General features: G+C 37.4%; 1 protein-coding gene across 3 annotated transcripts in view; it reads left to right on the forward strand.

Annotated features, from left to right (window-relative positions):
- Positions 1–20,737, forward strand: part of TNNI3K (TNNI3 interacting kinase) — a 383,736-nt gene that overhangs the window by 139,028 nt on the left and 223,971 nt on the right. For all 3 annotated transcript variants that reach the window (XM_055402899.2, XM_088835391.1, XM_088835392.1), the window contains 6 exons: positions 3,792–3,890; positions 6,325–6,463; positions 12,166–12,310; positions 12,404–12,508; positions 17,971–18,065; positions 18,777–18,926. In XM_055402899.2, coding sequence (XP_055258874.2) covers positions 3,792–3,890; positions 6,325–6,463; positions 12,166–12,310; positions 12,404–12,508; positions 17,971–18,065; positions 18,777–18,926 — 733 coding nt within the window. The remainder of the gene's footprint in view (positions 1–3,791; positions 3,891–6,324; positions 6,464–12,165; positions 12,311–12,403; positions 12,509–17,970; positions 18,066–18,776; positions 18,927–20,737) is intronic.

The raw sequence follows: 20,737 nt of genomic DNA on the forward strand, positions 1-20,737 counted from the left end.
GACAAGTATTTAACTTACAACCTGGAAATTGTAGAGATTCTACTTGGATATTTTGAGGAGTCAACTAGCAAATGAAAATATTTTTAGTGGGTAATGTATAGTAATTCTTTTATATCAAAACAAAGAGCTCTAATCCATTTTTTGTGCTCATAAAACAATGACTTTGTGATAGACACTTTGTCGTGCTTATTCCTTTCATCAATAAAGAATACCCGTACATCAGGGCTGTATATTGTCACCCTGCTTATTTAACTTATATGCAGAATACATCATGAGAAATGCTGGGCTGCAAGAAGCACAAGCTGGAATCAAGATTGCTGGGAGAAATATCAATCACTTTAGATATGCAGATGACACCACCCTTATGGCAGAAAGTGAAGAGGAACTAAAGAGCCTCTTGATGAAAGTAAAAGAGGAGAGTGAAAAAGCTGGCTTAAAACTTAACATTCAGAAAAACTAAGATCATGGCATCTGGTCCCATCAAGTCGTGGCAAATAGATAGGGAAACAGTGGAAACAGTGGTGGACGTTCTTTTTTGGGACTCCAAAATCACTGCAGATGGTGATTGCAGCCATGAAATTAAAAGATACTCCTTGGAAGGAAAGTTATGACCAACCTAGACGGCATATTAAAAAGCAGAGACATTACTTTGCCAACAAAGGTCTGTCTAGTCAAGGCTATGGTTTTTCCAGTGATCATGTATGGATGTGAGAGTTGGACTATAAAGAAAGCTGAGCACTGAAGAACTGATACTTTTGAACTGTGGAGAAGTTCAAAGAACTATGGAGAAGACTCTTGCGAGTCCCTTGGACTGCAAGGAGATCCAACAGGTCCATCCTAAAGGAGATCAGTCCTGCATGTTCATTGAAAGGATTGCTGTTGAAGCTGAGACTCCAATACTTTGGTCAACTGATGCAAAGAGATGACTCCTTTGAAAAGACCCTGGCGCTGGGAAAGATTGAGGGCGGGAGGAGAAGGGGAAGACAGGATGAGATGGTTGGATGGCATCACCGACTCGATGGACATGAGTTTGGGTGAACTCCGGGAGTTGGTGATGGAAAGGGAGGCCTGGCGTGCTGCGGTTCATGGGGTCTCAAAGAGTCAAACACGACTGAGCAACTGAACTGAATTGAATGTTTGAATCTTGGTTCTTTAATAATAATAATACTGATATATATATATACTGATACATATGTATTTGTATCATTAATACATCTAAGTATGATGAAGTTCTTTTTTTTAACGAGTTTAAAGGTTATTAAGACATCCTTTCTGTGATAAGACTTTTTTTCTAGGATACAGTTTCACTAGTAGTTTTGTTATTGTTTTGGGGGAGAAAAAAATCAAAACTATGTATTTTCTTAAAAGTATTTAATACAACAGAATTTTATGGCCTGCAGAAAACTTAATGAGACAGTGTATGTAAAAATGCCAGTGACAGTTCCTGCAGGCATTTGGGATTTGCTAAAGGTTAATTCAGAGTAAAGGATCAATGAACGTGTGCATTGAACTATTTAAAAATTTCTATCATATATTTGGATCCTAATTGTTAATGTTTAAATTCCTTTATGACTAGTAGATATATATTCCTATTTTTTAACTAGAAATACAGTCCAATTCAATAATAATCTGGATGTCTATTATATATTTAGCATAGTGGTGAATAAAAGCAATTCAGTTTGGGACTTCATGGGACTTCATGTAGTGAAAAGGAGATGTAATTGATCTACCCACTCTTTCAGGTTCCAGATTAGGGGAAGAATGGTTAAAATTATTTAATAGATATATGTTCCAGCCTAAGCATTAATATGAGTGTGTTTATCTTAACCACAGGACAAGCATATTTGTATATCATGATACAGTATATCCCCGTAAACTTGGTAGGAGATATACTCCATATCATGACTTGAAATATAATAAGAAGCAATAGATGCATTAAATTTATATAAATAGACTGTGAAATTATTCAGATAATTCCAGTGTACATTGCTCTCAATGGTTAACTGTTTTCTTGAATTTTCAAACAAACTAACTAAAACCTACAGTTCAATAATGACTCTGTGTGGTTTCATTAAATCTTACATTTTGACAGTTTCTCAGAAGGCCAACACTTCATAATTAATGAATATTGAGCCAAAAGATTGACCTTCTGAATAACTGGATAAGTACAAACTTAGGAAAAAATTACTGTGGACTAAGAGCCCTTATCTTTTAGAATGAAAGTAAGTTCTGAAACTATGCCTAAGAAATTGGGTCTATATGTTAACATTTGAGAATTCTTTTTACAATAAAAATTCATGCTATCTACTTTATTTTATGCTATGTTTAAAATAAGAGAATTTGTAAAAAGCTCCATTTACCTTGATCACATGTGACCTCCTTTAAACGTTCCCAAGATTGAACTCACAGGCATGTGAAGTCTAAGATAGCAGACATTTGATATAAATGGTTCCAGCATTCAATTCCAAGCTGAATCTACAAAGCTGAATCTAACAAGCTTCTACTGACAGAAAGCTTCATTTCACCTGAGATTGATTCAGTTAGTTCATTTGTTTAAAGGTTAGTGTTAATGCGATCAAGGTCACAGGAAAGATCTGATGCAAAGAAACTTCAAACAAGCCTAAATTTGAATTCCAGTTCTGCTTCCTTTTAATTGTATGATCTCAGATAGGTTAAAAAGCCTCCTTGAGGCTCAGTGTCTTTACCTTTAAAATGGGAGAGTGGAACCTATCTTTCCATGTTTTGGAGTGAGACAGAGGCAATCCAGTTACCATTTATGCCCTTGACTTAGGATGCAGGCATAGAAGAGAACAGAAGAGGTGTGGGAACAGATGTTCCTTGAGCTTTTTGATCCTAGCTTCACATTCTCTCTTCTAAGACTAACAGACTTTTGAAATTTTCCCCAAATGTATATTATTTTACCAACTGAAGAACAGAGAGTACATTAGAAAAATTTACAGTGAAAAAGAACACATCTGGAGGAAGTGACTTCAATCAGTTTTCTAGAGAAAAGAGGTTTGGAGATGAGTCTTTGGTAGAATAAATCTAAAGGGTCAGCAGATTTGTTGGCAGTCTGTGCTTTTCCATGAAGGCAGTTGATCCGTAGCTCTTGCTAGTTTTTTGTTTGTTTGTTTGTTTTAATCACTCATTCATTCAACAAATTTTCATTGAATGATTACTGTTTTCATGGCAACATGCTAGGGTAGGATTATATAGATGAATTTGGTATACATTTTGTCCTTAAAGAATTTGGTCTTTAATAAAGGTGATAAGGCATGTATATAAATTTGTAAATGTTCTAAATGGTATGAAAGAAAGTTGAGTGAGATGAAAAAGGAAGGAAGACAATTTTAGCAAATAATTTAGCAACAAATGGTGGGAAAGTAAAGAAATATTGGAGGAGATGGCATTTAGCTTGGATTTAAATATCTGTAGATTGGGCAGAAGGGAACTTCTGACTGAGGAAATAATGTGAAAAAAGACTCAGAGAAGTGGGAAATAGAGTGCAGTTTGATTGTACAGTTGGGTTTATGAAAGAGAGTCATGGAAACTACATTTTAAAGGATACCATCAGATTGAGAGGACCTTGAATACCATAGTAAGGAGCTTGACTTTTATTTTCCTAGGCAAAAGCTAGCCTTTGGAGATTTCAGAGAAGGGAGAGGGAAAAATATTGTGTTTAAGAATGGTAACTCCTAAAGACGAGTTGTGTTAATACATTTTAATTGTAAAATGAATTTGTCGGACAGATGCCCCCAATGAATCTCCTAACCCAGATCTTTCTTATCCAGGCTGCTGATGTGCTTCTGCAACATGGAGCTAATGTCAATGTTCAAGATGCAGTTTTTTTTACTCCACTGCACATTGCAGCATACTATGGGCATGAACAGGTAAGTCAGTAAGTAAGTGCGTAGGTAAGTCCAAAGCCTGGGGCATCACTTAAGTGTTCCAGGCTTTTCTTGAACTGTACTGTATTCAAAGAAAGGCTACTTGAGCTATCCTTTGAATCATTTTTGCCATTTTCTCATCAGTTCTACCCTTGAAAAGCTTTTGCTGATCCACAGAAAAATAGCAGCTACCAAGTTATTCATTTTCACTGACCATTTTCATTCTTCCTCATTTTATCTCCCTAGATCTCTAGTATTACTCAGTTATGCAGCAGAATTACACCTTTGTAGAGGTCATGCTATTGCACTTCCTGAGGACCCCAAGTTGAAAATCAAACTTACTTGTGTCTCTGTGCTGTTCCAGTCATTGTGCCTTTATTTCTTTGCTGGCTGGCATATGCCTGGACACTCTCAAGCCTGTGAAGCGTGACCTCTAGCTAGGGAAGATTGCTCATTTCATTGATGTGCTGCTCAGAGTGCACTGGAGTGCACTGGAGAGCTGGGTACTGAAAATGCTTCTGAAAGTACAGGGTCCAAAGCTCAAGTGATGAAAAAACTCCAAACTTTTTCTGATTTCAGGCACACGCAGGATATACACAATGCACGTTGTTTGTTGAGTCATCCTCTTTGGCGATTAACCTCATCACCCAGCAGAAACATAAAAAGCTTCTCTGCATGTTATGTGGAGTGTTAAATTTGTTTACTTTCCCTGAATATATAGTCACAGTATTATAAAATTATGCTAAAGTGTGGATGGCCCTTTTATGATAAGGGACTCACTTTCTATGTGCAAAGATAGCACATAAGTAATTTATGGATTCTATTGTCACTTACTAAAATATGCTGACAGGGGAATGGCACATTTGTTTTATAAATGTGCCTGATATGCCATGTTCCTTGGCATTTGTTTATTTACTTATTTTTAAGTGAAAGAGTAGATGTTTTATACCAAGAGCAATATTTCCTAGGTATATAATAATAGTGCTTAGTAGACAATCGATTTCAACGATAGTTTAAATCTGTCCATTATAAAGTCACATAATCAGAATTTATGGAGTCTGTATAAGTGGAAATATCTGCTTAGGAGTGCAAGGTTCCTGAGACTAAATGTCTACTACTGTGCAGCTTTCTCCTGAATTAAGCATTGGTGTGCCCATTAGCCAACAAATGGATAAAATACACATTCCACATTGGTGCTACCTCTTCTGATGTCATTTACTGAGTACCCGGCACTTTTCTAAGTGTTTCATGTGTAATAACTTATTTACTCCTCACAACAACTCTATGAGGTATTCCCATCTTAGCGATGAAGAAAGTGAATTTTGAAAAGGCCAAATCATTTACTCAAAGTGACATAACTAATAAATAGAAGCCTAATTTCAGAACCTTTCTTCCTTACCCACTGCACACAATAAGAAGTTCTCCCACATTCCACCAGCTATTTTTTTCACCTAGATTTCTATCAAATGTATACCATATTCTTGAGAGGCTTCTGCCCAAAATATATTTGCTGCCAGAAATAGTTTCAGAGCTTGAATTCACATTTATGCTGATGCGTCAGTGGTCAAGACTTGTTTTTAGAGATTTTTTTGATATGGACCATTTTTAAAGTCTTTATTGAATTTGTCTCAATACTGCTTCTGTTTTATGTTTCGGTTTTTTGGCTGCAAGACATGTGGGATCTCAACTCCCTGACCAGGGATCATACCCACACCCCCTGCGTTGGAAGGCAAAGTCTTAACCCCTGGACCACACGGAAAGGCTCTCAATGGTCAAGAGTTTTGAGGAGTCCTCCCATAACTGTTATTTTAATGGCACAGGTACATCCTAACTTATCTCTTGGGACCACTGTGATGACTTCTGAAATTCCCAGAGGAGAAAATGTCAAGTTTAGAAAAAGTATTTGAAAGATTCCTAAGTGGATGTGTAAATAATTTGAACAAATCCCATAAATAACTAGAAACAACCCTTGGATGACTCCTGAGTTGTGAATCTCAACCAGTTTGGGAAGATACTAAAGGCTAGTGTGGCTATCTCCTGCTTACTCACAAATCAAAACAGGACCTAGAATCCCAGTCACAAGATGACCATTGGTGACCTATGCATGGAGTCACTATGAAAATGAAAAATCACACAAACGCTGCTGACTCTGGCCAGAAGAAGATTTTAAAGGATTGTTCAGAGATGATTATGGGTGACTTTTGAGAAGACTGTTTATGTACAATGAAGACCCAACTCTGAAATTGCTCCAGTTTTTAATTTCTTGCTAGGTGATATAATAATAAATACCTTATTGTTTAGGCCAATTGAATTAGGATTTTTTCAGGCAAAAATTAACCAAAAGAACATCTTAATGATATGTCTCCTTCCATACTGCTGAAAGCATTGCATTATTATTTGACATTTGACACTAATCTCAAATGCTTGGATCTTTTAGGTAACTCGCCTCCTTTTGAAATTTGGTGCTGATGTAAATGTAAGTGGTGAAGTTGGAGATAGGCCCCTCCACCTAGCATCTGCAAAAGGATTCTTTAATATTGCAAAACTCTTGGTGGAAGAAGGCAGCAAAGCAGATGGTAAGATTATGGTTAGAAGAAGAATTTTGCAGTCTTTTCCTTTATGTATACTTTTTCTTATACTTTACTTATTTACTAGAGAATAATCTTGACATTGATTAATTCTAGTTTTCATGTACTAATTTGTTCGTCATAATTTATTATTTTTAATATATTAATTAAATCTATATGTTAATCCTTCTTTGCATATTTTATTTCAAATTAATATGTTCTTAAGACGTTCTTTTGGTACAACCATAAAAGTAAGGGGTTTTCCTAAGTTTTTCCTACTTGTTGTTACTAATCTTTTTTTAATTGAGGTAAAACTTATATGTAAGAAAATTCTCAAATCTTAACTGAGTATTAAGTGAATATTTCCTTTTGAATACACACTCACAAAAGCCTCCAAGATAAAGATATAGTATTTTTTTCTGGAAGGTTGCAAATATTTCACCTGGAAAGTTCCCTTGTGCCCACTTCTTAGTAAATAGCTTTTACCATGAAAGGTAATCCATATTCTGGCTTCTGTTATTGCCATAGGTTAAATTTTTTCTGTTTTTTAGAAAGGAAGATATATATGTTTATATATATAGAGAGAGAGAGAGAGAGAATTGATGAATCAAAGGTCATATACATGTTTAACTTTGGGAGAAATTTCAGACAGCTTTCCAAAATATTTACACTATTTTTCATACCCACAACAATATATGAGCATTCCATGTTACTCCCCACATCCACCTCAGTATTTGAGACTACCATTATTTTAAATGGAAATAGAGTTAGAGTGTGATCAGTTTGGGAAAAAAGCTTTAGAATACACAGAAATATTTTAGATGCATTTAATAGAATAAAATTTCCTGTAACTTTTTTAGTTTTTTAATTACAAAATGAGTTTTGGAAAATTGAAAGTTTTGAAGAAAAGTTCTCTCTTTCTCTTTTTTTATCTTCCTCACAAACTTTATATCTTGACACAGATTCACTCACAGTTACATCTTGTTGTTAAATTCTCTCAGGCATATCCAGCCTTCTTCCACTGACCCTCAAGAGACCTAATTAAAAGCCCAGCTGTAAGAACTGCTGGCCTTTGCAGCAGAAATGATGCACATTTCCAAAAGCACAAGGTTGTCAAAGCTCTAGAACTGCCATTTCCTTGGTCCAAGGTTGAGATTGATATTCAGTTAATAAAACTAATCGATGTTTCCGTCTACTCATAAGGAAAACACAAAGGCTCCCAGGGACAACTGTGGCAAGAGGCTAAGGCAGTTTCATTTCCATGTTGGGAACAGGACCATTTTATTTGGCAATGTTTGAGAAATGTAGTTTCTATCAGTTTCTGAGCCTGTGTGCAGTAACTCAGGAATTTTTTTATAGCATTATCATAAACAACCTGTGTTGTCAGGATGCAAGGAGCGCTGTTCGTTGGACCTTATTTAAGCAGTCTCTTTGATTCTGTAGTTTTAGGATAGTCAGAAGTACACCAGTGTGAATCACTGAGCACATAATTGTTTTTGAAACTGCCTCACTTTTCCAAGGGGTCAGGAACTGCTCACATTCTTCCTTTTATTATCAATGCCAACCTCAACCTTTTATTCCTCTGAACAACTCCAAAGCTCAGTGGTGTCAAAATGAGTGTCATTTATGATCAGCATGTCTCCAGGATCAAAGGACTGTTCTACAAAAGGCATTGAAATGTGTGCTGCACCCGTATTCCCCATACATACCAGCATCATATTATATAATTTTTCGCATTTTCTTTTTGACTCACAGAAGCACTCTAATGCCTCCTACTCAATCATTTAAAAAAAAAATCAAGAGACAGACTCAGATTTTTAAGCATTGTATTTCCTTCTAATACACACTTGATATTTAAGTCCCTTTTGCACTTAAACCAGTTGCAAAGAATAAACCAGAAAATCTTTAGTGCTAGTGGATGCTGCACAAGATTTATTATCAGCTAGTTCACTTACTCTGAAATATATCTAAACCTTCAAATGATTTATTTTAGGTCTGAACCTTGCCTGGGGTTAATGGACATAAGGGGAGAAGTAAATGAATGACCCCAAAAGGAGCGCAATTTGAAATCTGGTATTTACATTATGTTTCCATGGTAACAGAACATCACAAATGAAAATAAATTAAGGTTATAAAATTAACCAAAATGTAATTCCGAATGCATGTTCAGCATGTTTGGGAGACTGACCTATTCAGTCACATATGTTTTAAGTCCCTAGTCTTCTTTATACCTTGTAGGGAAATGAGAAAGGAGAAACACAATGCTTGTTGATTGAGATTGAAAAGGTCAAATATTGCTGGACTCCATAAGAAGAAAATAAAGATACAGAGTTAAAAATGAAAAATTTTAAGTTCAGAAACTATTACTTTCTGTCATGTGATGAAGACATAATTTTGTTAACATGGACATGGATATCAGAAAAAGTCACAAAAGTTTCTAGGACATGGTCAGTAAAGAGAAGTAATTTATTTTAAAAAATATATCTTGTCAGAGCTATCACACAGATTTGTTACTGAAAATTTATTTAAGATACATTTGGAAGTTGAGTTATTGGCATGTGCTAACATTACTGGGTTAATATGGAAGCGTTTATTCTGTCTTTAAGATCAATGAGCAGAAGTGAGCAGGAAGTAGCATCCATCTACCTACGTATTCATCCACTCTTCCTTTCAAAATACACTGCTGAACACATAGCTCTTCAAGGTAGAGGACTAGTGACCACATATTTTTCTAATAATGATTTACATGTATTCCTTTGTTTAAAATTTTCCTTTACTTAGATCTCTAAATTATGTATTAAACTAGAGCAAACAGACTATCATTCATACATTCAGTTTTCCTCAGATAATAATAATATGTGTTTTTTTATCTTTGCAAATTGGTCTATGACAAAATTAAGGTATCAGAATGGCTGAAGCAGAAATGGAATTATATGTAACATATAAACTCTGTATCTGATCCAGATTTCTCCTGGCTTATCCCTTTGGTTGGTATTAATATCTTCTTTGATGGGAATAATGTCCAGGCTACTGCCGATAATTTATCAAGGAAATAATCTGCTTTGAAGTTTATTGGTTCAACTGGAGAAGAACAATGTTGGGTGAGGCCAGAGATGGCCAAAGGAAAATCATGAATTAATTGAATATTGTGCTTTATTCTGTTTTACAATGTCCCCTCTGGACCCCAAGAATCCTCATGTGACCTCCTGATTCCCTGGGCTCCCTACTGTTCTCAAGCATTGACTCATGTATTGACTTTCCCTGACTTCCAACAGAATGTGAACAAAGGAAAAGAATCTTAAAAAGGAAGATAATCAAAACAACCAGGAACATTCTTCTGAAGGAAGAGTGTCCTTCTGAGCCACTCATTAATATAAAAGATTCAAAGATTCATTTTTCAATAACAGCCCTGAAAGGAAGAGTTCAGTAACTTTGTTAAAGATTTCTTTTTGGCTTAAGATCTTACAGAACAATAAAATAAGACTCATTGTCTACAAATATAGCAGCTATAAGGCCTAAATCAGTGCTTATTAGATGTTAAATGATTATTCTATTTGAACATTTAAAAAAAAAACTAGTATCTTGCCTTTCTTTTCCTTCCTATTGCTTATTATTAAAAGAAAATCTTTCCATCAACTTTTTTGGTTCAATGGATGATTTCTATTACCTATAATAATGAAAATGAATGTTAAAGTCTATTTTTTTCTATTTTGAATAAAGCCCTCTATACAGATGGGCAGAGTAATAAAATAACAAAAAGTGGCTGTAGAGCAGTTGATCTGATTATTTTTAATTTGAAAAATTGTGCTAAAGCAATCCAAAATTTAGCAGCTTGGTGTTGACTTGTATTACTTCAGGCCTGTAATTATTGACTATTCAACTAGATTGTAAATTATTTGAGGGCATAGACTCTATGCATTTATAGCTTATTGGCCTTAGCATTTGGTAAAATTCTGAGAGGAAAATTAGTAAAAAGGGAAAGTAGACATTTTTTATTAGATGTCTAATATGTGACAGCCATCATGCTAGATACTTTCCAGAAATTATCTCCTTTAATCCTTTCAGTATCTCTGCTGCCCAACAGTGTTATTCCTTCAACTGATAAGTAGTCAATATCCACAACACCTAGCACAATGCCTGGTGCATATTGATTGCTTGTTGAGGAATGACTGTGTCAGTCAGGTGTTCTTATTTGCCAGATTTGGAAACTAACGCCTGCTAATTTAAGCATGACGGAATACTATTAAATGATATCAATTATCATAGAATCTTCCCCAGAACAGAGTAGAAAACTGGGTTTGGCATTCTCACAGTGAGAAATGGTGTCCATAATCACACCCCCAAAATTAATCCTTTGAAGGCACACTGCCACCCTTGCTAACATACACACCAGCACTTGTGTTTCTGGCACCAACAAAGTTGGGTACCCAATCTGTGGCTGGAAATTAGATGGAGCGATTCCACCACTGCTACTTTCCCAACACAGAAGAGACTCTGCTTCTGTATGTCATCAGCTCTGATGTAAGAGTCTGAAGTAACGTGTTGAATAGAAGAGCCTGTAGATAAGCGTCCAACCAGGGCATGGTTGAGAGTGAAAGTGTTGCTATTAAAAATTATGCTAGCTAAGAACACTAAACTGGGACATATGGTCACTCTGTGCTAATCCTGCGCCCTAACTCAAAGGAGACTTGGAAAGCATTTTTCCAGCTTCTATGATAAAATGTGATTTTGGCATCTAGTTAGTACTTTCAACATAGGGAATTCCCCAAATATCAGAAGAGGTTATAAGGCTGGATTGGACAAAGAAAAAGTCAAATGATCACTACCGATTGGAAAATTTAAAACTGTAGTTAATGTTAAACAGTTGTCTTGGGTAACACAATTAATGAGGTCTGAATCACTTGATGCCTTTTCATTATACCATGCTTTGTATATTATAGTATAGCATTTTTCAGTCGAGGGAACATCAGAACCTCCTAAATAGCACTATAAACATACAGCATACTAGGTCTCATGCTAATATATTGGGCCAAAATTTGGGGAAATGATGCTCTGTCCAGAGTTTGAACTTTTTAACATCTTCCATGAGGGGTGGAAGTATAATCAGTTTGAACAGTGATACTTGTGGAAATAAGGCCATGAGTACCTTTTATATACTTATTAGTTTCCTGAACTCTTTCATTGTGCAAGGTAGATTTGATTAGATGTGTTCCATAGATTTATGGGAGCTAGGAGAAGGCACTGGCAACCCACTCCAGTACTCTTGCCTAGAAAAATCCCATGGACGGAGGAGCCGATAGGCTGCAGTCCATGGGGTCGCTAAGAGTCGGACACGACTAAGCGACTTCACTTTCAATTTTCACTTTCATACCTTGGAGAAGGAAATGGCAACCCACTCCAGTGTTCTTGCCTGGAGAATCCCAGGGACGGGGAAGCCTGTTGGGCTGCCGTCTATGGGGTCGCACAGAGTCGGACATGACTGAAGTGACTTAGCAGTAGCAGCAGAAGAAAGTCTGCTTAATGTGGTAATAGGCTATAGAAGAGAATTATAACTTTTTTAATCGGTTGCACTTAATTTTCTTTATTGTTGTCATTAATTGGCAATTTCCAGGAGTCTCTCGGGTACTTAGAAAAGTCCCTGATCCTACACATGAGGAGGCTGAGAAATAGAGAATTCTAGAAAACATATCTTTCCTTTCTTTTGATGACAGTAAATGCTCAGGACAATGAAGATCACGTTCCACTCCATTTCTGTTCTCGCTTTGGACATCACAATATAGTGAAGTACCTGCTCCAGAGCGATTTAGAAGTTCAGCCACATGTTGTCAATATCTATGGAGACACCCCTTTGCACCTGTGAGTATTATGTATTGTTCCTTGTTCCATAGGTACGCCAGGTATACTGTGTGTACCTTCCTACTATTCTCAAAATATTTTCTTTATCTCTAGGGCATGCTACAACGGCAAATTTGAAGTTGCCAAGGAAATCATTCAAATATCAGGAATAGAAAGTCTGACTAAAGAAAACATCTTCAGTGAAACAGCTTTTCACAGGTAAAGGAATATTTAAGCACAATTGCCACTAAGCGAACACTCTTCGACACCAGAAGTCGTGTACGTAAAGCAAGAATGAATAGTGGCAGATGTTACAATCCGAGAGCAAGAGCAGAGGGTGGGCAGAGGATAGGAAGTCCAAGATAGATGCACGGAAGAAAAGGTAGAGGCAGATGCTGCAGTCAGTACAACAGATGGGGCTGGAGCCAGATGCTGCCTTGCTGGCAGCAGCCACAAAGACAGGGGCTGATGTTGCCAAGGCAACAGGCATGTCAACATCTGTAAGCATATTGCTTCTATTCCATTTCATTCTGCAGAAAGCTGCCAAAAGGAGCAGTGCCCATAATCCTCCTCCGACAAGAATCTCATTACCAGAATTCATCAGCATCAAAAGTGACATTTTTTTCCTTACCACTTAAACCTTATGTGCAAATGTATCTACCTATCTAAGACATCCATCTGTCAGCCTGTAAGAGCTTAGTCAGGGTGGCCACCAAGATACATAAGAAGGCATTAACTCCTTGCTAGGAATCCATTAGAGTCCTTTAGAGTGAGCTCTGGAAAAGCACACAGAAGGAACATCAGGGGGAAAAGTTGTGACTAAGAAAGAAAGAAAAGAGGAGAGAGGGAAGAAAAAGGCTGATAAAAACTCAGGACTTATGTAGCTAAGATGTCCCAAAGGAAGGCAGACATTCATATAATTTAAAACCATCATTGACAAGCTACAGTTTTGCTTATTAAATAAAAGTGTAGTCATTCAAAATGAGTAAACCTTGAATATAAGATGCATTCACCTACATATTGCTGATCTCTTGGCTGGTTTGTAATGCCTAAAACATGTATTTGAGACTAATGTGTTATTTATATAGTGTCTGTACCTTACTGGTGAATAATAGAAATGAGAGATTAACTACTGATTCATACTGAACTAAAATTAAGCTTATACTTCTGCATCAAGCATCAACGTGTCAAATTTCACTTGGATTTCCAGATTTGTCTTACCAGCCAAAGAGGTCAGCCAAAGGGGAGGAGAAGACAACTTCCATTTATGGAAAAGTGAATATGTGCTGGATGATTCACATCCAATATTTCATTTAATCCTCGTCACCATTTTATGAAGTTGGATTTACTATCCCTTTTTTACCAGTGAGAAAATGGAGGCTCAAGAAAACTAACTTGCCAAAGATTCTTATGGCTAGAAAATTATGTATTAAATGCCTGCTGCTGCTGCTGCTGCTAAGTCGCTTCAGTCATGTCTGACTTTGTGCAACCCCATAGACAGCAGCCCACCAGGCTCCCCCATCCTTGGGATTCTCCAGGCAAGAACACTGGAGCGGGTTGCACTTCCTTCTCCAATGCGTGAAAGTGAAAAGTGAAAGTGAAGTCGCTCAGTCATATCTGACTCTTCACGACAACATGGACTGCAGCCTACCAGGCTCCTCTGTCCATGGGATTCTCCAGGCAAGAGTACTGGAGTGGAGTGTTATCGCCTGCTCTGATTAAATGCCTGACTAATTCCAAATCCTATGTTTTTATGTATCTTCATGTTCTAATACCAAAATATTTTGCCTGTTTTCTACACATTCTGTCCAGAACAGATGCACAAATTCTTTAGATCATGCCTTCAGTTAAAGTGAATCATGGAATTTGTCCCTAAAGGGGCAATCGGGAGAACTGATATTTGTGAGGTATTTCAAGTCCACTTTTTCCAATAGGTAATTCTTATGGAGGCTGACACCTCAGTCTAGTTTTCAAATCATTCTGCTACTCTGTGCACACACTGAAACCAGTTATAATCTGAGGATTATCATCACCTTCAGAAGATTGTCCATAGGAGAAGATTAGTGTTGTTGTTCAGTCGATCAGTCGTGTCCAACTCTGCCATCCCATGAACTGCAGCACACCAGGTTTCCCTGTCCATCAGCAACTCCCAGAGCCTACTCAAACTCATGTCCATCGAGTCAGTGATGCCATCCAACCATCTAGTCCTCTGTCATCCCCTTCTCCTCCTACCTTCAATCTTTCCCAGCCTCAGGGTCTTTTCTAATCAGTTGGCTCTTCGCATCAGCGATCAAAGTATTGGAGCTTGAGCTCCATAATCAGACCTTCTAATGAATATTCAGGATTGATTTTCTTTAGTATTGGCTGGTTTAATAGCTTTGCAGTCCAAGGGACTCTCAAGAGTCTTCTCCAACACCACTGTTCAAAAGCATCAATTCTTCGGCGCTCAGCTTTCTTTATAGTCCAACTCTCACATCTATACATGACTACGGGAAAAACCTTTGTCAGCAAAGTATTGTCTCTGCTTTTTAATATGTTGTATAGGTTGGTCATAACTTTCCTTCCAAGGAGCAAGTGTCTTTTAATTTCATGGCTGCAGACACCATCTGCAATGATTTTGGAGCCCAAGAAAAGAAAGTCTGTCACTGTCAGTGACACTCCACTGTTTCCCCATCTATTTGCCATGAAGTGATGGGGCCAGATGCCATGATCTTCATTTTTTGAATGTTGAGTTTTAAGCCAGCTTTTTTACTCTCTTCTCTTTCACCTTCATCAAGAGGCTCTTTAGTTCCTCTTCGATTTCTGCCGTAAGGGTGGTGTCACCTGCATAGCTGAGGTTATTGATATTTCTCCTGGAAGTCTTGATTCCAGCTTGTGCTGCATCCAGCCCAGCATTTCACCATGATGTACTCTGCATATAAGGAGATTAGTGAAGTGAGTTAAAAGTATGTATTAACTGTTTTATTTTGTCTTAACCTGTGGCTACTAGCAACAACATATTAATATTTTTATTCTATTCATTTTAAGTACATATTTATAAAAGAAATACTCCTTTTACATGAGGAGCTCACTACAATTATGGTTTTTTCTATGTATAAATCACAGTGCTTTGCACATAGCACTCGGTACATTTCTGTTATTGTTTTCATATGCTATATGTACACACATTTGTATACACACACTCACATATATATATATTTATATGTATGTTCAGAACTTATCATTTCCTGTAAATAGTTACTTTGAAATGAAACAATGAGGGAATTCAGGCAAACATTAAAAGTATAGTGTTACGAGTCCTATTTGTAATATAAATAATTAATGGTGATAGGATCTATTACACTGACAGTGACTTTTTATTCACTCAGCTATTCAAGAAAGACTTATTGAGAAGCTATATTGTGTTGTCGCTGGTAGGAACATTGACATGACACAATCCCTTCCCTCCTTAAGGAAACTCTGTTGTAAGGCATCAAAGCACACACAGGTGTATCCATTACCATAACACAATATGAAAGGCACCATAAAACTGAACTGACAAGGAAGCGGAGGGGATAACAATGAACTCAGCTTTTGGTTCATGAGAAGACTTCATAGACGAAACATCAGTTCAACTAGATAAATAGTGGCATTTATTTAAAGAAAATAATAAAATTCTATGATAGAAAAAGGATTTAGGCAAAGTCATCCCAGGAAGAGGAAATAGTAAGACTCAGTGAACAACCTCTTCTGGAACAAACCTGGAAGGAAAAAACCCTGTTTTTCTGTACTGTCCCATAACACACAATACTTCACTTCCAAACACAAGATACCAGCTGTGTATAAGGGTTTTCTGCACCACACAGTTCTCCAGTTCTCTGGAGTCACTGAATGGGTGTCCTCCAGTTCAAATTATTTTTGACACTACCTACCTGGTCAGGAAGCAACAGTTAGAACTGGACATGGAACAACAGACTGGTTCCAAATAGGAAAAGGAGTACATCAAGTCTCCTTTTATATTGTCACCCTGCTTATTTAACTTATATGCAGAGTACATCATGAGAGACGCTGGGCTGGAAGAAGCACAAGCTGGAATCAAGATTGCTGGGACAAATATCAGTCACCTCAGATATGCAGATGACACCACCCTTATGGCAGAAAGTGAAGAGGAACTAAAAATCCTCTTGATGAAAGTGAAAGAGGAGAGTGAAAAAGTTGGCTTGAAGCTCAACATTCAGAAAACTAAGATCATGGCAACTGGTCCCATCATTTCATGGGAAATAGATGGAGAAACAGTGTTAGACGTTATTTTTCTGGGCTCCAAAATCACTGCAGGTGGTGACAGCAGCCATGAAATTAAAAGACGTCTACTCCTTGGAAGGAAAGTTATGACCAACCTAGATAGCATATTACAAAGCAGAGATATTACGTTGCCAACCAAGGTCCGTCTAGTCAAGGCTATGGTTTTCCCAGTGGTCATGTATGGATGAGAGAGTTGGACTGTGAAGAAAGCTGAGCACTGAAGAATTGATGCTTTGAACTGTGGTGTTGGAGAAGACTCTTGAGAGTCCCTTGGACTGCAAGGAGATCCAACCAGTCCGTCCTAAAGGAGATCAGTCCTGGGTGTTCATTGGTAGGACTGATGCTGAGGCTGAAACTCCAATACTTTGGCCACCTCATGCAAAGAGTTGGCTCATTGGAAAAGACCCTAATGCTGGGAGGGATTGGGGGCAGGAGGAGAAGGGGACGACAGAGGATGATGAGATGGCTGGATGGCATCACCGACTTGATGCACGTGAGTTTTGGTGTACTCCAGGAGTTGGTGATGAACAGGGAGGCCTGGCGTGCTGCAATTCATGGGGTCGCAAAGAATCAGACACAACTGAGTGACTGAACTGAACTGAACCTGGAATTAGCATCCGATCTTCAGGGCTTCTCTCCTCCTGCTTCTGATGTAATCACAAGTGTAATGTATCATTTAAATTTCTCAGAACCTTCCTGGTTTCCTTCATTCCATTCAGTTTCCCTGCAGAATGCCTAGAAAAGAAGTCATATCATAAGAACTATTTAATAATTAATAAGAGAATGCTAGAAATTTGATACAGCTCCTTTCTTAAAGGCTCCTCTTTGAGAATCTTCAGGATTGTATTGCTTCTGTGCTTTTTTTTCTTATCACCCCTGCTTCTCTATCCCTTCCTCCTTCTATCTTTTCTGGCTTTTTGGCACTCTTATGTAAACACCAGCATCTAAAATAGCCTGGGTAAACCAGGGCTGCTTTAGCTTTCTAGGGCTACCATAACTAAATACCATGCCCTAGATGCCTTGAACACCAGAATTGATCTTCTTATAGTTCTGGAGTCTGAAAATTCAAGATCAAGGTGTCGGGTTTGGTTTCTCCTGAGACCTTTCTCTTTGGATTGCCAGTGGTCATCTTCTTTTCTGTATCTTCATGAGCTGTCCTTCTGTCCCTGTCCTAATCTTCTAATCTTTCCTTCTTGTAAGGACACCAATCATATTTGATGAGGGCCCAGCCCACCCTAACTAATCCACTTTCACTTAATTACCTCTGTAAATTATACCTCTTTAAATTATAGTCACATTGTAAAGTTATGGGAATCAGAGATTCAACGTACTAAATTTGGAGGGCACACATTCAGCCCATAACAGAGGCCTTCTATTTCCCCTGTGTTATATCTTTGCAGTGCTTGTACTTATGGCAAGAGCATTGACCTGGTTAAATTTCTTCTTGATCAGAATGTCATAAGCATCAACCACCAAGGAAGGGATGGACACACAGGTAAGACTGTGGTGCGAACAACAGTTTCTAATGCATATCAATGCTCAAGAGAAGTATGGTCAAGAGGGAGGGGAGCAGTGGCAATGGTCAACCCCAATAATGAGGAATATTTTATCAGTGACATTTTTTAAATTGATGGTGCATGGGGATAATAGAAAGCAGATTGACCTTTGGTCAGTTTCATTTTTGTGCAAAAGTATTTACAGTCAATGCATCCAGTATGACCTGCATCAAGAACACACTGATCACACTATCTTACGCTTGGTTTGCTGCTGAAAATTTTTTTTTGTTTGTTTAAGGTCTTTATTCTTTGATTTATACAAAGATGCTAATGTTTGTTCTGGTAATTACAGTGGATGTAAAAATACTAAAAAGTGTGCTTAAGCAAAAGGTAACCCACTCCAGTGTTCTTGCCTGGAGAATCCCAGGGGCAGGGGAGCCTGGTGGGCTTCCGTCTATGGGGTCACACAGAGTCGGACATGACTGGAGTGACTTAGCAGCAGCAGCAGCAGTCTCTATATATATTGACTAGATACTTCTTTAAAGTATGTCTTGTTTTCTCAAAAACAGAATTAATTATCTGTCAGAGAACTCAACTTTTGTTATATATCTCTGGCAACAATGCTCTTATGTGGTAATGACTATCTTTTGAAAATTGGGGTTCAGTTTCCCCTTTTCTCCTTTCATATTTTCATTCTTATTCTATTATAGGGTTGCACTCTGCTTGCTACCATGGTCACATTCGCCTGGTTCAGTTCTTACTGGATAATGGAGCTGATATGAATCTGGTAGCTTGTGATCCAAGCAGGTCTAGTGGTGAAAAAGATGAGCAGACGTGTTTGATGTGGGCTTATGAAAAAGGTATATTTTTCACCATTGCATTGCTCTATTGATAACATTGAACTGTGAGCACTGTTGATGTCACTACATCAATCGTTCTTTTGCTTCCATGACTTGTATACTCCCATTTCCTTTGGAGATTGTATTTGAATCACTAGGAATGTGGATCAAAGAGTATAGTAGGGAAGGCAACTCCAGGGCTGCAGGTGAGCTGAAGGTACTTTTGGCATTGGCATTTTGAAGAGAGAAGGAGCTGTCACATTTCTAGTTCCTGGAGAAACAAAATTGTGATACGCCACGTTAATTACTTTGTTAGAGGAGATGTAGAGCTAGTCTTTACCTCCTATATGGAAGAATTTGGATGTGGCTTTGAATTATTAAAATTAAATTAATGCAAAGAAAGAATGAACAAGTATTTGTCATATCTAACCCTGCTAACAATACCTATATTAGAAAAAGTAAGGGAGCCAAAGTTCTGTGCTTAAGTATAAAATTATTTGAGTTCAAAGTGGTGAAAGCTTGGGTTGGAAGAACATGGGGTTTAAATCAAACTATAATGCTAATCTTGGGCAAGTTATTTATACTTGCTGAACTTTAGTTTTTTCATCTGAAAAATGAAGACAGTAGCAACTTCATAAGATTGTAAAGATTAAATTAGATAATATGTGCAAATTGCTTATAACAGTGACTGGCACAAAATAAATACCTAATAATTGGCATTTTGGCAATGATAGTAGTGGTTATAATAGTAGTCCATAAATAAAGAATGAAAATGAAAACTAATAAATTTTCCTTTTAAGGGAAAGGAAACTAGAGACAATCAGAAGGTAAAATATCATTTTGTCATTTTTATTGAGATATATTATACCTCTTAAGTGAGCTCTACATAAATACATAAACTCAAACAGAGTTTAAATCTTCAGGTGAGATAGAACAGTATTGAAATTAGAGAGCTACAACTAAATACTGTAAAATATATCAGATTTTGATGTCTCCTTTACCTTATTAGGATGTTCAAAGTATGTAAAGTATTCTTATGTTTTTAAGTATTAGAACACCATGCTTACAAGAACAATTACTAAACTGGAAGATTTCTTAGGCTGTCAAGGTGATCTAAAAGATTTTCTGTCTGAAGTAGGACATGAAAGTCCATTAATGAAAGGAGAGATGAAGTTTAATGAATAGAAATAGAGAGCTATTGTAAGCACATAGACAAGGAAAAAGAAAAGCATATAGGTCTGAAGACTGCTAGTGAGGAAATGATATACAAGGTACTTTACAAGAAAGAAAAGTGAAAAGACATGGAATAACAAGGCATGAGTTAGATATAGGCCTGTTATGTTTTTACTTTTTGTTTGCTGCTGCTGCTGCTGCTGCTAAGTCACTTCAGTCGTGTCCGACTCTGTGTGACCCCATAGATGGAAGCTCACCAGGCTCCCCTGTTCCTGGGATTCTCCAGGCAAGAACACTGGAGTGGGTTGCCATTTCCTTCTCCAATGTGTGAAAGTGAAAAGTGAAAGTGAAGTTGCTCAGTCATGTCCGACCCTTAGCAACCCCACGGACTGCAGATTTTGTTTGAGTATTGTATAAATACAGATACACACACACACACGCAAACATATGTCTGCACATTATAGCTCAAAGAATTTTCACAAACTGAACTCAATAAGCATTCAGATGAAGAAACTGAACATGATCCACACCAAGAAGCCCCACTTACGTTGTCTTCAGCTCACTCACCAAGAATGGTATCACTGCCTTTTGAGGCATAGATTAGCTTTACCTCTTTCTGTACTTAATATGGTTGCAGGTTCAATCCCGGGTTTAGGAAG

The sequence above is a fragment of the Moschus berezovskii genome, chromosome 4 (assembly GCF_049115385.1).
Source record: "Moschus berezovskii isolate FMDL1 chromosome 4, NW_MosBer_1.0, whole genome shotgun sequence".
Taxonomy (NCBI): domain Eukaryota; kingdom Metazoa; phylum Chordata; class Mammalia; order Artiodactyla; family Moschidae; genus Moschus; species Moschus berezovskii.